Source organism: Sinocyclocheilus anshuiensis, unplaced genomic scaffold (genome assembly GCF_001515605.1).
Source record: "Sinocyclocheilus anshuiensis isolate Anshui unplaced genomic scaffold, SAMN03320099.WGS_v1.1 scaffold861, whole genome shotgun sequence".
In the NCBI taxonomy this organism is placed as follows: Eukaryota; Metazoa; Chordata; class Actinopteri; order Cypriniformes; family Cyprinidae; genus Sinocyclocheilus; species Sinocyclocheilus anshuiensis.
In genome coordinates, this window is record NW_015554217.1 from 612,569 (window position 1) to 624,850 (window position 12,282).

General features: G+C 36.6%; 3 protein-coding genes across 4 annotated transcripts in view; 1 reads left to right on the plus strand and 2 right to left on the minus strand.

The window, feature by feature from the left end:
- Positions 1–406: 406 nt before the first annotated feature.
- Positions 407–1,664, minus strand: gnrh3 (gonadotropin-releasing hormone 3). Its single transcript, XM_016463955.1, has 4 exons — positions 1,600–1,664; positions 855–999; positions 609–683; positions 407–510 (listed from the first exon to the last, which is right to left on the minus strand). The coding sequence occupies exons 2-4, from the start codon at positions 990–992 to the stop codon at positions 439–441; spliced, it is 285 nt and encodes a 94-aa protein (XP_016319441.1). The 5' UTR covers positions 993–999; positions 1,600–1,664; the 3' UTR covers positions 407–438.
- A 2,241-nt stretch (positions 1,665–3,905) lies between these two features.
- Positions 3,906–9,381, plus strand: LOC107671135 (protein ecdysoneless homolog). 2 transcript variants are annotated; one of them, XM_016463988.1, is made up of 13 exons: positions 3,906–4,032; positions 4,154–4,376; positions 4,627–4,832; positions 5,452–5,630; positions 5,733–5,925; positions 6,132–6,260; positions 6,464–6,589; positions 6,726–6,811; positions 7,215–7,321; positions 7,448–7,655; positions 7,751–7,818; positions 8,565–8,776; positions 8,865–9,381. In XM_016463988.1, the coding sequence occupies exons 2-13, from the start codon at positions 4,172–4,174 to the stop codon at positions 9,072–9,074; spliced, it is 1,929 nt and encodes a 642-aa protein (XP_016319474.1). In that variant the 5' UTR covers positions 3,906–4,032; positions 4,154–4,171; the 3' UTR covers positions 9,075–9,381. The 2 variants fall into 2 exon arrangements, with proteins under 2 accessions (XP_016319474.1, XP_016319475.1); XM_016463989.1 differs by having other exon boundaries at positions 4,161–4,376.
- An 848-nt stretch (positions 9,382–10,229) lies between these two features.
- Positions 10,230–12,282, minus strand: part of LOC107671136 (uncharacterized) — an 8,116-nt gene continuing 6,063 nt past the window's right edge. The window contains exons 5-6 of the mRNA XM_016463990.1: positions 11,661–11,958; positions 10,230–11,201 (exon numbers count right to left, since the gene is read on the minus strand). Of these exons, the coding sequence (XP_016319476.1) occupies positions 10,813–11,201; positions 11,661–11,958 (687 nt within the window). The 3' untranslated portion in view covers positions 10,230–10,812. The remainder of the gene's footprint in view (positions 11,202–11,660; positions 11,959–12,282) is intronic.

The window sequence follows — 12,282 nt, forward strand, 5'->3', positions numbered from 1 at the left end:
CATAAATTATATATATATATATATATATATATATATAAAGTTTCAACTTTTTCTGAAATCACTGTAGTCATATCCAGATACAATAGCGCCACCACGTGGAAGAAAAGTTAGGATGTGTACTTGTGTTTTGTCTGTATTTTGGGAAAAGTCATTTGGTTATTTGATCAATTACTGCAACATTTGCTTCAGCTCTGAGCACATTTAATATTTATTTTCAACAAACTAGGCACACTACTTATTTACAGTATATATTACCTCCAATGCAGTATATTTATTAAATCATATGAATAGGATATTTCGGCAGGACTCAATAAAACATGTTGTTCCCATGGAATAAAGCGGAATTTTATTCTCCCTGTTGAAAAAAACAGCATATGCTGGTTAGGTATGTTTTGACGCTGGGATGCCTCCAAGGGTTTATCTTCATCTTTTATGCTTTTAAACTCTTCCTTGTCTGTTGGGAAATCTCTGTTCTTTCAGAGGCAAACCTTCAGCGTCCACCTCATTCACCTGTAATCATTATAGAAGGACATCAATGATCAGTTTCACATTGGGAAATTAAGCTGTGGATGTTTTCTAATAATAAAGAGAAACAGTCATGCACTTACTATGTGTATCGGTGAAAGCCGCTCCATTGGAGTGTCCGCAGGAATAGACAGCACTGCATCACCAGAATCCATCATCTGACAAAGACAGAGTTTTACTCTATCTTAGTACTTTGAATATTTTCTTATTTTCATGGCCACCCCACGTTCCAACACTTCTCGGATTCCCATGCTAAAAAGGACCAAAGTTGACATGCAATGGGATGGACAAACATTAGCAGACAGATGAGAACAAGAGGATAAGCTCACCCTGAATGTTGCCTCCACTTCACCAACACTTCTCTTTCCACCAGGAAGCCAACCGTATGACCAGTGCTGGCAAAGACTAACCTCCAACACACACACTAGCATTAACAACTGGACCAGCACCCTTCCTTTCCACTCCATGCTCAAACTGAAACAAAGACATTTGATATAGTCAACACTGCACTCTCATGTAAACAGTCAGGATCTTTGGGTGGGTTGTTTAGTTGTAGTTGATATATTATCTCCCAGTTCAGATTCTTACAATAGGAAAAATCCAGTGTTCAATCATTTGATTCTATAAATCTATTAAAACCAAATTATTAAGCTAAAACATATTAATATGGTACCTGCCTGATGCGAAACCACTAAATGTATAGTCAAAGTACTATGTTATGACATTCAACCCCAGTTTCTAACAATTTATGCAACAGATCCACAGAAACCATTCAAAACATGCAATTCTATACTAAACAATGTAAATGTTCATGAAAAGGAAATCAAGTCTATTTTACTTTTAAGAGATTAAAGTGGTGGGTGAAAGTATATGGATATAACAAAATTTGTTGTAACGTCTTATAAAAATGATGGTCAGCTAAGATTTCAAATATAGATTTATAGTACACATATAGATTCTGAGTTACTTGAATGTTGTCTTCTGTAAGTTTTAAGTCTAAACTGGCACATTTATTACAATCTGTCTAGATATTCAGAAAACAATACATAATTTTGATAGTAAAGAATGTCTTACCTGCTGTCTTTGTTCAAGATGAAGTGTGTTGTTCTTGGTCTCCTTTATACAGTCCTCCTAAAATGAGTTGTAATGTTATGTCGTCGTCTGGAGACTCATAACCACAGGTGCAGGTTTCTCTCTAATCCATGCTCTAATGCACACCTGGGGCTGGATTTCCAAAACTGAAAAATACCTGTCAGGGGGACCAGCTAATGGACCTGTTTAAACCCTGAGATAAATTAAATAATGCCTTTAAATGGTTCAAACAGACTCTCCGATGGCCACATCAACACACAGGGGAACAGATGAACTATATAAAGGCCAAAAGAGGCAATGGATGTGTCAAACAAAGACTGAGTCATCTGACAGACGATCAAGTATTTGCTGGGGACTGTTTTTAAATAGACTTACATAAAATTATGTTCTATAACTAGCCTAACTAGCCTAACTAACTAACTAACTAACTAACTGTTAAATTTGGTAATTGTTTGCTCACAAACGTTTTTTATGTTCTCTATGTGTCCAACTTTGATATAATATTTCTATATTTATCTGAAAGTCCTGACTAAACAACCAACCAAACAAGCAGGTCAATTAATTTTTATTCTCTATCTCTTCTAATGTATTGTTTTTTTTTGTCATTTTTTGTTATTTTTCTGTAAATAATGAATTGTATTTGTATATACACTAAAAGTTTGGGTTTAGTAGGATTTTTTCTTTTGAGAGTAGTAGTCCATTACCAAGGCTGCATTTATATGATGAAAATGCAGTAAAAATAATATTGGGAAATATTATTACATTTTAAAATAACTGTTTTCAATTTGAATCTATTTGAACATTTATTTTTTTTTCCTGAGATGCCAAAGCTGAATTTTCAGCAGCCATTACTTTGTCACATAATCCTTCAGAAATCATTCTTCTAATATGCTGATTTGGTGCTCAAGAAACATTTTGAAAATAGTTGTGCTGCTTAATATTTTTGTGGAAAGTGTGATTTTTTTTCAGGATTTATTTATTCTATTTTTTTTTTTCAAACATATTTTGTAACATTACAAATGTATTTTCTGCTCCTTTTGATCAATTTAATGCATCCTTGATTAATAAAGGTATTAATTTTTTTTTTAATCGCTCTCGAGCGGTATTGTATAATCATTTCAGCATTTTTGTTCACAGTTTTAACCATATGGATGGATTTTGCTAAATTGTAAATTTTAGGATCTATTATTTCAGTGTTTTATACTCAGATATTAAATGATCAAAAAAAAAAGAAAAAGAAAAAAAAAAGAAAAGAAATAATAAACGAATTTATTTCATAGTCATATTTTGTGAGAAAGTCAATGGTGAAATAGCTCAAAATAACCCTTATTTTGAACTGAGGACCTGTATCCAAAACTACGACACTTCCGGGGGAAAGACCATGAAATTGCTCCTTCTGTTGCTATTCCAGCAATTCCTCCTTGGTTGTTCCCTATGCCACTAATTGATTTACAAATTCACAAAGTAATAAAAAAACCGGAGATGAACATGCCAACTGAAGTAGTAGTTCAACAATATATAAAACAAGAGTATTATTCTGTGTTACAGGTATTTACAGATGGGTCTAAGGAGCCAGAGTCTGGGAGAACAGCAGCAGCAGTTTATATTCCTACTTTTAAAATAAAAATGGCTAAAAGATTATCAGATCATGTGTCAGTTTTTACCACCGAATTATTAGCTATCATACTAGCTCTACAGTGGATCGAAGAAGTTCAACCAGAAAGAACTGTGATATGTACTGACTCAATGGCTGCGCTCACTAGCCTACTAAGTGGTAAATCTGAAGCTCGGCAAGACTTAGTATTTGAAGTTTTACAAAGTTTGTTTAGAATAAGGCAGTTAAGGATAGAGGTACGATTCCTCTGGGTGCCTGCACATGTGGGGGTGGATGGAAAAAAGGAAGTAGACTTGCTAGCAAAGAAAGCATTAAATCATACACAAATAGAAATTAAGTTAGCTTTAAGTAAAGCTGAATTCAAGAGAGTGATATCATTTGAAGTAAGTAAGAAATGGCAAAAGTTATGGAATAATGGGTCTAAAGGAAGACATCTTTTCCAGATTCAGGAGTGTGTTGGAAATGAGAGGAAAAGATACGGAAATAGGAAGAAAGATGTCATCTTATCAAGACTAAGAATCGGACATACAGCATTAAACTATAGTCTTTATAAAATAGGTAAGCATGAATCGGGAAAGTGTGACAAATGTGGAGAATTGGAAACAGTGAAACATATTCTTTCTGAGTGTTGAAACAGTCGGGCTCAATAAGACTCTGCGTTTAACAGGACACTTCCGGGGCGTGTAAGGAAAATCCCGCGAGCTCAAGCTTCAAAACATGTCAAGCTGAAGCTGTCCACATGGTCACCGCTATATTGCGTTTATTGATCAAGCTATCGCATAACTAATAAAATCTCTCAGGTAATCATCTGCATGAACACATATTTCACATGTTGCGTAATGCCTGTGATGTATAGCGTTCGATAGGCACGTTTCAGGAATCTCTAACGTTAGTGACATGACCTATGCTGCTTCCTTCCAGCTTTCAGGGGATATCAATATGGATGCTTTACAAAGACCTTCTATCCCTGAAGACGCGGTCCAGTATCATCTGTTTCTGGTTTATCTTGACTCATCAGACGCAGAAGCCCATGAGAGATTCCTCCAGCAGATCCTGCAAAACATCCTCGCTGAGATCGCCCCTCTTCTGGTGCAGTACATCTGGCAACATCTGCCCTTCAATCTAAGATACCACCCTGAGAAAGGTATATTTATGTATATCAATTTTGCAGTTCTAGAGAGTGTATATGTGACTACCAAAAAACTACATATGTGCAGTATATATATATATACAGGTGCATCTCAATAAATTAGAATGTCATGGAAATAGCTATAATTAGCGTTTTATATATATATTTATATGATCTTAGTCACACGTATAGACTCTCCAAAATTGCTTTTGCATTTGCAACAAGACAATTATTCACAATATGCATCTTCATTTACACTCCATAGGAGATGTGCCTGCACACCTGGGCGGTGTTACTGAGTTCGGTGATAATGTGGAGGACGAATGGTTCATCGTTTACCTGCTCAAACACATCACACGCACCTTTAGTGATATAGCTGCTGTTGTCTATGATAATGATGGCCAGTTTCTTCTGATTGAAGCAGCTGAACACCTGCCAAAGTGGCTGGATCCTGACAGCAGTGAAAACCGGGTTAGTATTAGAAACTTTAATTGGTAATACGATGATATTATCATGTTTTATTGGATACAGTAATACCATGGTACTCCTTGAAATACATTAAGATGGTAATCTTTTTGAAATAGCATCTGTCTGATTTGTCGTATTTCTTTTGCTGTGATATGTAAGCGTGAGTTGAACTTGAATAACATCGAATATTGCAGTAACTTTCTTTTGTTTATTAACAAAATGAACTTGAAACAATATTCTTTCAAAAATTGTATCCATCCAATCTTACGTTTTGTAAAATGGCCATTGCATTAAGCAATGTTATTGGAGCTTCAATTTCAACGTTTTCTGAAATACTGGAATATTATATTACACTTTATTCATAATTTTGAATTCCACATCTATATAAAGAAATAAGTGGCTCTTACACATTTAGTGCCATGTATAATCAGTTTGATTCCAGCACTGATATCACCACAGTTTTTACTAATCAGTGATAGATGGTTATTATCATTTTTAGGAAAAATAATACTTTTTTGTTTTTGTTTTTAAAGGTAAGGTTGTTCTTGTTATCATCCTGAGGTGCATATATACTCTGTTCCCATTGGCTAATCAGTTTTTCATCTGGCAATATCTTTCTCAGGTGTTCCTGTACCAGGGAGAGCTGCACATATTACCCAACTGCACACGTTCTGGAGAGGTTGGCTGGCCCAGAGACTCAGTGCCCACTGTGGAGCGGGCTCTAGAGGTGCTGCATTCACACACTGAGAGCTGTTTAGCCAAACAGCCCATATGCGTCGCTCTGGCCAAGAGGCTGGATGGGTGAGAATTACATTATTGTTTAAAATAAGTAATGACATTGTTTCTGTTTTAGCACTGTATCTTTATTTTAGGTTTTACTCAGTCGTTTGTGTATGTTTGTAGGTATCCAGATAAAATCCAGCAGAATTTCCACCGTGCCCACTGTTATGTGCCTGCGGGCATTGCTTTGGTGTTGTCTAGGAGGCCTGACCTTATAGCCCCTGCCGTGTCTGCTTTCTATCTGCGTGACCCTGTTGACCTCCAGGCCTGCCGAACTTTCCACACGTTTCCTCCTGACGCTAGAGTTATGGCATCAGTAAGAAGCAGTCTAAATTTTGTTCTGAATTTTATCTTTATAAGGGAAAGTTCTTGCCGAATTCTGTCACATACATTACCAATCAAAAGTTTGGGGTCAGTGAAATTCTTACAGAGTTCAAACTTTTGAAAAGTAGTTTAACCTGATGTAAGTTTTGAAAACTTCTCCTGTAATGACAAACCTGTTCCCTTCCCCCTTTCCTGAAGATAAAGTTTACTCGCTGCTTGTATGCACAGCTGCAACAACAGAGTTTTGTTCCAGATCGGCGGAGTGGTTTCACGCTTCCTGTCCGCTCTCATCCCCAGTACAGAGCTCACGAGCTGGGAATGAAACTGGTGGGTTCATGGCATGCGGTATCTTGTTCTCCAGTCATGTATAGAGAAAGCTATTAAAATGCAGATTTTCTCTTACAGAGATGAGCATCTGTTTCTCTAAGTATTTTAGCATTGGATTGTTTTAATATGCTCAGAAATATGATTTTTCACGTAAAACATTTTGTAAGTATAGTACAGTATTCTATTTTCTGTTCATGTCTAAGGCCCATGGCTTTGAAATCCTGTGCTCCAAGAGTGGACAGTCCTCATCAGAGAAAGAGGCTTCAGTCAGCAGTAACCCACTATGGAGAGGCTTTTTAGATAGTCTCAAAAAGAATGGATACTTTAAGGTAGGAAAGAGTTTCTGTGTTCAAAATACTCAAATGAAGCAGATGATGCAAAGATTCCTTTGCCTGAGAGAAACAAATTTAATAAAACATAAACACCTCATTCATTAAATCTGTGTGTGTATTTTTGTGAACCCAGGGTGAACTGGAAGGATCTGTTCGATACAAAGACCTAATGTCATCAGCAGAGAGTTTCTTCAGACAGTCTGTAACCAGCACTCACTGGTGAGAGTGACTTGTCATTGTCCCAGTTCAAAATCAAGTTTATTTAACTTTATCTGTGTGGAAATGTACTGGTATATATGTGTGTATATACAGTATGTGTAGTTAAAAAGTTTGGGGTCAATAAGAAATTAATACTTTTTTTTTTTTATTCAGCAAGGATGTAGTAAATTGATCAAAAGTGACGGCAAGACTTACATAGATTTCTGTTTCAAATAAATGCTGTACTTTTGAAATTTCTATTCATAAAAATGTATTGCAGTTTCCATAAAATATTACACAACTTATAACACAACTGTTTTCAATATTGATAATAATAAGAAAAGTTTCCTTAGCACCAAATCAGCATATTAGAATGATTTCTGAAGGACCATGTGACCGAAAATTTATGTTACTCTTTCTCAAGCCCTGCTATTCAGAATCCTGGTCAAGAGATGTTGAAAGTCTTGGAGGATACCTCCTACAGTTTGGAGGATCTAAAAAATCAAGAGGCACATCTACCACCAGAGGACAGTATGTACCATTTTCTCTGAGATTTTCTCTGTGGTCTGCACATATTGACATCAAATATTGAGCCTAATCTAGCGTAGTTTTTCACTGCTTTTGCTGAAAGTGAATCTTCTCAATTGCCCCCTGTAGGTGATGCGTGGTTAGATATCTCACCTCGGGAGCTGGAGAGGCTGCTTGAGGAGAGAGGAGGTCGAGGGGTGAGCGATGGCACTCGCAAAACAGCACCTGATGAGGAGGTTCAGGAGGAAGAAGCTGGCTACAGTCTGATAGCTGTAACGCAAGGCATGAAGAACTTCATCAATGCCATGTCCTCTCATGAAGGAGCTGAAATACCCAGGTAATGATATTCCATCTGAATAATTGTCAATACTCCAGTTATTATTGTACCACCATGATAATTTATGTCTTTCTTTTTCCCCGATTGTGTTTCAGATCTTGCCTGGCTGAGCCCTTCAGTTTTGATCCAGATGCAGTAACCAGTGCACTAGATGGACTGCTAGGTAAGTTTGATTTTCAGTGATATTAGACCATCTAAATCAATCCCGCTTTTGAAAAATATTTTAGTTTTAAATTTTTTTTGTTAAAGCCAGTTAATTTTTTTAAAACTGAACACTGCAATTTTGTTTAGAAATCAAATGTATGCCTATTTTTATGCCCAATTTAATTGCCTGCACCAGTGGTTGACTGATATAGATTTTTTTGATTGCCGATGCTGATATTTGCTGAAATCTGATGTATATGATATCACACAGTTGAAAACAATAATTTGACGGAAAAAAAAAAAATTTGTAAAATAAACATTTATTCATATAACAACTTCTTTATTCTGTCTATAATCCTATTATAATATTTTTAACAAATAAAGAAATTATTAAAAATATGAACCAACACTGTATGCGTATTTGCTGAATGCTGACGGTAGTTAAGAAAGTATTAAAACCTTTGCCTTTCTGTTACTAGTAATAGAAAAGCAAATGTTGTAATATTTTTTCGTATAACGTCTTTTTCCTTTGTTTAACAGTTCTGTTTAATATTTTTACTGAGACAGTAAATTAATAAAGGAAGAGAATTTGAGCTCTCCCACTTCTCATTCATTGGCCAAATGGAAAAACCTTTTTTGCTGATGTCAGTAATTAAAAAGAAATGCTAAATATTAGCAGACACATCAGTCTTGTGGATATATCGGTCAACTACTAATCTGCACTAACCAAAAAAGCACTAATAATTTGCACTTCATGTTTTACAGGAAGTAAGGATGATGAGTTAGACTCTGACGACTTCGAGGATGATGATGAAGAGGACGACAGTGATGTCGACGAGGATGAAGAAGTGCAGAATGGCGAGTCTCAGGAGCAGGCAGGTGCAGAGGCACTGGACAATCTGAGGAAATACATGGATGAAATGGACCAGGAACTGCAAAGCACAAATATTGGCAGAAGTTTTACACAGAATAACAGAGTGAGTCTCCACAGATGTTGTTTATCCTGTGCATGTAACCTTTTAAAAACTTTTTATCGGATTTATTTATTCTTCCCTTTCCTTATAGACCAGTAATACAGCAGATGCATCTAAAAGCTCATTGGCTGATGCAGGGTCAGAGCTTGTTGAGGAAGAAATCCAGCCTCTTGATGTGGATCTCAACCTGGTTTCAAATTTACTGGAGTCTCTCGCTTCTCAGGCAGGCCTTGCTGGGCCTGCATCTAACCTACTGCAGAGTCTTGGCATCCACATCCCACCTGATGCAGATCAGTCCTGATATGTCAAACTGAAGTGGGAAAAATCAGCTCACAGACTTATCACACACTTATCACGCACTCGTTCCTTCACCTAGTGCACATCAGCAGTTCCTCTATCAGATGTCTATATTTATGGTGTTCTGCTCCACACCCAGTACTGAATTGTGAATTATTACATCCTAGCATTGGTATTTCCTTTAACTCAGAGCACTTCCATAAAAAACCTAACTGGGAATTTCTTCTCTAAGAAATTGTTTATCATGTTGTTCTCAATGAAATATTACATTATCTTTTTGAATAAAGGTATTTTTCTGAGGTGTTTCGTTAATTACGATTACGTAATTTTCTTTTGAGATTAATCAAAGCAATAAGTATGCACTACAACAGAAAGTATGAGCTACAGCTATCTATCAGAGAAAAAGAACAGGGATATTTCACAGTGCTTATCTACGCTGGCATTACTGATAAACTAAACAAACTGCATGCTCGTGTAACATTAACCAAGTCTTGACAGATAAATCAATCATGACTGATTAGATGCAAAACCTCAACGCTCTGATGCTGAACTTTTTTAACCTCGTGATTCTCACTCGGGCAGACTTTGGCCTATGCTGGTAACTATACAAACAGATAGTAGGATCTTTTGTGATTTGTATCGGTGCGTTATGTACTGCTTCCATCAAAGAAAAGGTGCTGGAAATGTCATAATTACATTTATACCAAAATATGACAAGAAAAACTGAAACACTTGGGAATTTGGTTTAGTCATGAGAAAGCCTCATCAATGTGTTTTATTTGCTCCAAACATTAACAATAATACTGTAGTTTGTACTGTATATTAGGAGCTAAATAAATACATGAGTCACAGGTTTTCTATTTGAACAAAATATATCACTACTGTAATAATCTTAAGTTGTTGTATTGCAGTTTATAGCTGTGATTTCTACAAACCATGCATTTTAACAGTGAAGGGCTCCTCTGGTCTAAGTTTGTAAGGTTATTTTAAGGTGAATGGCATACTTGGGTGAATCTCACAAAGCTTGTCAAGAACATGCTTATATCATATTTCACCCTCAAAAAATATATATATTTTGCATGAAAAATTACGCTATTTTTAGGGCCTTTAAGGTTTATTATTTTTGCATTTTGGAATTATTTTCATGACAAGTGCATTCTACATTCTCATTACTGTAATGCGTCCGTATGTTTTATTGTTTTAGTTTGTATTTTTCATTACAGATACAGTAATGAATATTTTACTGTCTGACTTTTTAATAGACAACCATAACATCATTTTTGCATTGCCGTAATGAGAATTAAGAATGGTGTAGGATATACCCTAAAGGTCCTAAAAAGGCTTACACTTCTTTATGCAAAATATATCATTTTTTTATAGCTGATACATAGAAATAATAATTTAGTCTGTACAAAAAAAGCTGGTCAGAGAAACCTGTATTTTACCTTTATAATTTAATTCCAGAACTTAAGTATCAGCTCCTCCATGAAAACACCCCATTTGTAGGATGTGTGTCTTAGTTGTGTCGTAGTTTCAGTGCAAGTGAAGAAAGGAGTCGCACATCAGTGCTTGCTGGTAGTATTACCATATTAATTATAATTATAATATATATATATTAGGCTGTCATGCCTATAAATTAAGTTCTAATACTGTTATCAATCATGGTATCAGGTATTTGATTGGTTACTCTACATAGACTGTTCCTCTTCAGAATGATCTACACTCTGATTAGTCCGTATGTCCTATAGCAGACTGAACAGGGGTAGAACCAGCCCTCTGGTCGCATGCAGCATGGCTGCTGGGAGAGCAGAAAAATACAGTGCCGTTACATCCACAAAGAGAAGCTGCACAGCACCCAGCAGTAACATCCCGAGCATGTATCCCAGAAACAGCAGACTGTGCCAGTTGCCATGAATCAGTGCCTTTGGTCCATCAGGGTGCAAAACACATAGGAACCCTAATAAGAGGGTACGTGTCACTGTCAGAGTGTAGTAAAGGTCAAAGTTCGAGGTATGGCCTCGCTCCGTTTGGGAGACTTTGGCTAGCCAGGCAAGAGAGAGGCTGTGGAGGACAAGGCTGAGGGGAGAGAAGACATACTCCAGCGGCTCCATCGCATGAAGTCCTTTACATGCTGAAAAGACAAAAATAATTGCGATTGATGACATTAAAAAATGGCCTATTCCTCTTCACAGATATTTGAAGCAATCATGCACTGAAAATGTATGATGTAGAAACATTTTTTAATTCGAAATTGCTAGTAAATTTCACAGCAGAGTGCATTTTTAGCACTGTTGGTTCCTTAAGTATTTTTTTGAGACATTTTGAGAGTATTCTTAAAGACCAGACAACTTTTAACAAACATTCTATTAACGATACTGGAATAATGTTTGTATAACTTTGAGAGAACCTTGTAAGAACATCAGTCATAGTTCTGAGAACGTTCCCTGTAAGGTGGGTAACAACTTCTGAGCTCACAACAGCTGCTTTTAAAGGTTTACATGTTCCCATTTATATGTTATATGTTATCGTTTTTACCAGACTGTTGCAAAGAATGGTAAGTAACACATCAAATTAAGCATGAACAGTGTACCTGTGACGGTGACTGAGGCGAAAGTGAGCACAGTCAGAAGGCAGGAGACATGGATGGAGCCTGGTATACTCAGTGCAAACAGGTGACCCAAGCTCACACTGACCATTGGGAGGAAACGGGCGATTAGCGGGTACAGGCCAGAGTGGGAACAGGCTTCAGCCCATATGGCCAGAACACACTGGACGCTCCCACAGACCACCGGCACAAACAAACGCTCGCCCAGCCTCAGTGAAAAAGGCTTCAGGTGGATCAGACCCACACCGTGCAAAGCTAGCAGTGCCAGGAGATTTAAAAATACCTGATGGGAAGGAAGCAAAAGCAAGAGGAAGTTCAACATGCTTAAAAACACACTGGAGATTAAAACTTGATACACAGTGCCATAAATGCCCAGAGAGTCATATACCACTGACTTTTCATTGTGTACCTAAGAAAACCACTTTCAGAGGATAATGATGAACATAACAAATAATAACATGACATTTAAGCAGTAACAGCTGAATCACACTATTTTAAACAACATTTGACCATTTTTATGACTATTATACATGCAGTTTTATGACCACCCTTACCAAAAAGTAGTATACTTCAAGTTTATTTTATTAAGTATACTTAAGTAAAGTTC

Bases quoted from the DNA above. Each gene is read 5' to 3' on its own strand.
- gnrh3 (XM_016463955.1), bottom strand. From the start codon at position 992: ATGGAGTGGAAAGGAAGGGTGCTGGTCCAGTTGTTAATGCTAGTGTGT. The intron at 684-854 runs GTGAGCTTATCC...TGTCTTTGTCAG, and splicing joins AAGTGGAGGCAACATTCAGG to ATGATGGATTCTGGTGATGC. The intron at 511-608 runs GTAAGTGCATGA...TAATGATTACAG, and splicing joins GGCTTTCACCGATACACATA to GTGAATGAGGTGGACGCTGA.
- LOC107671135 (XM_016463988.1), top strand. From the start codon at position 4,172: ATGGATGCTTTACAAAGACCTTCTATCCCTGAAGACGCGGTCCAGTAT. The intron at 4,833-5,451 runs GTTAGTATTAGA...TATCTTTCTCAG, and splicing joins CTGACAGCAGTGAAAACCGG to GTGTTCCTGTACCAGGGAGA. The intron at 7,322-7,447 runs GTATGTACCATT...TGCCCCCTGTAG, and splicing joins ACATCTACCACCAGAGGACA to GTGATGCGTGGTTAGATATC.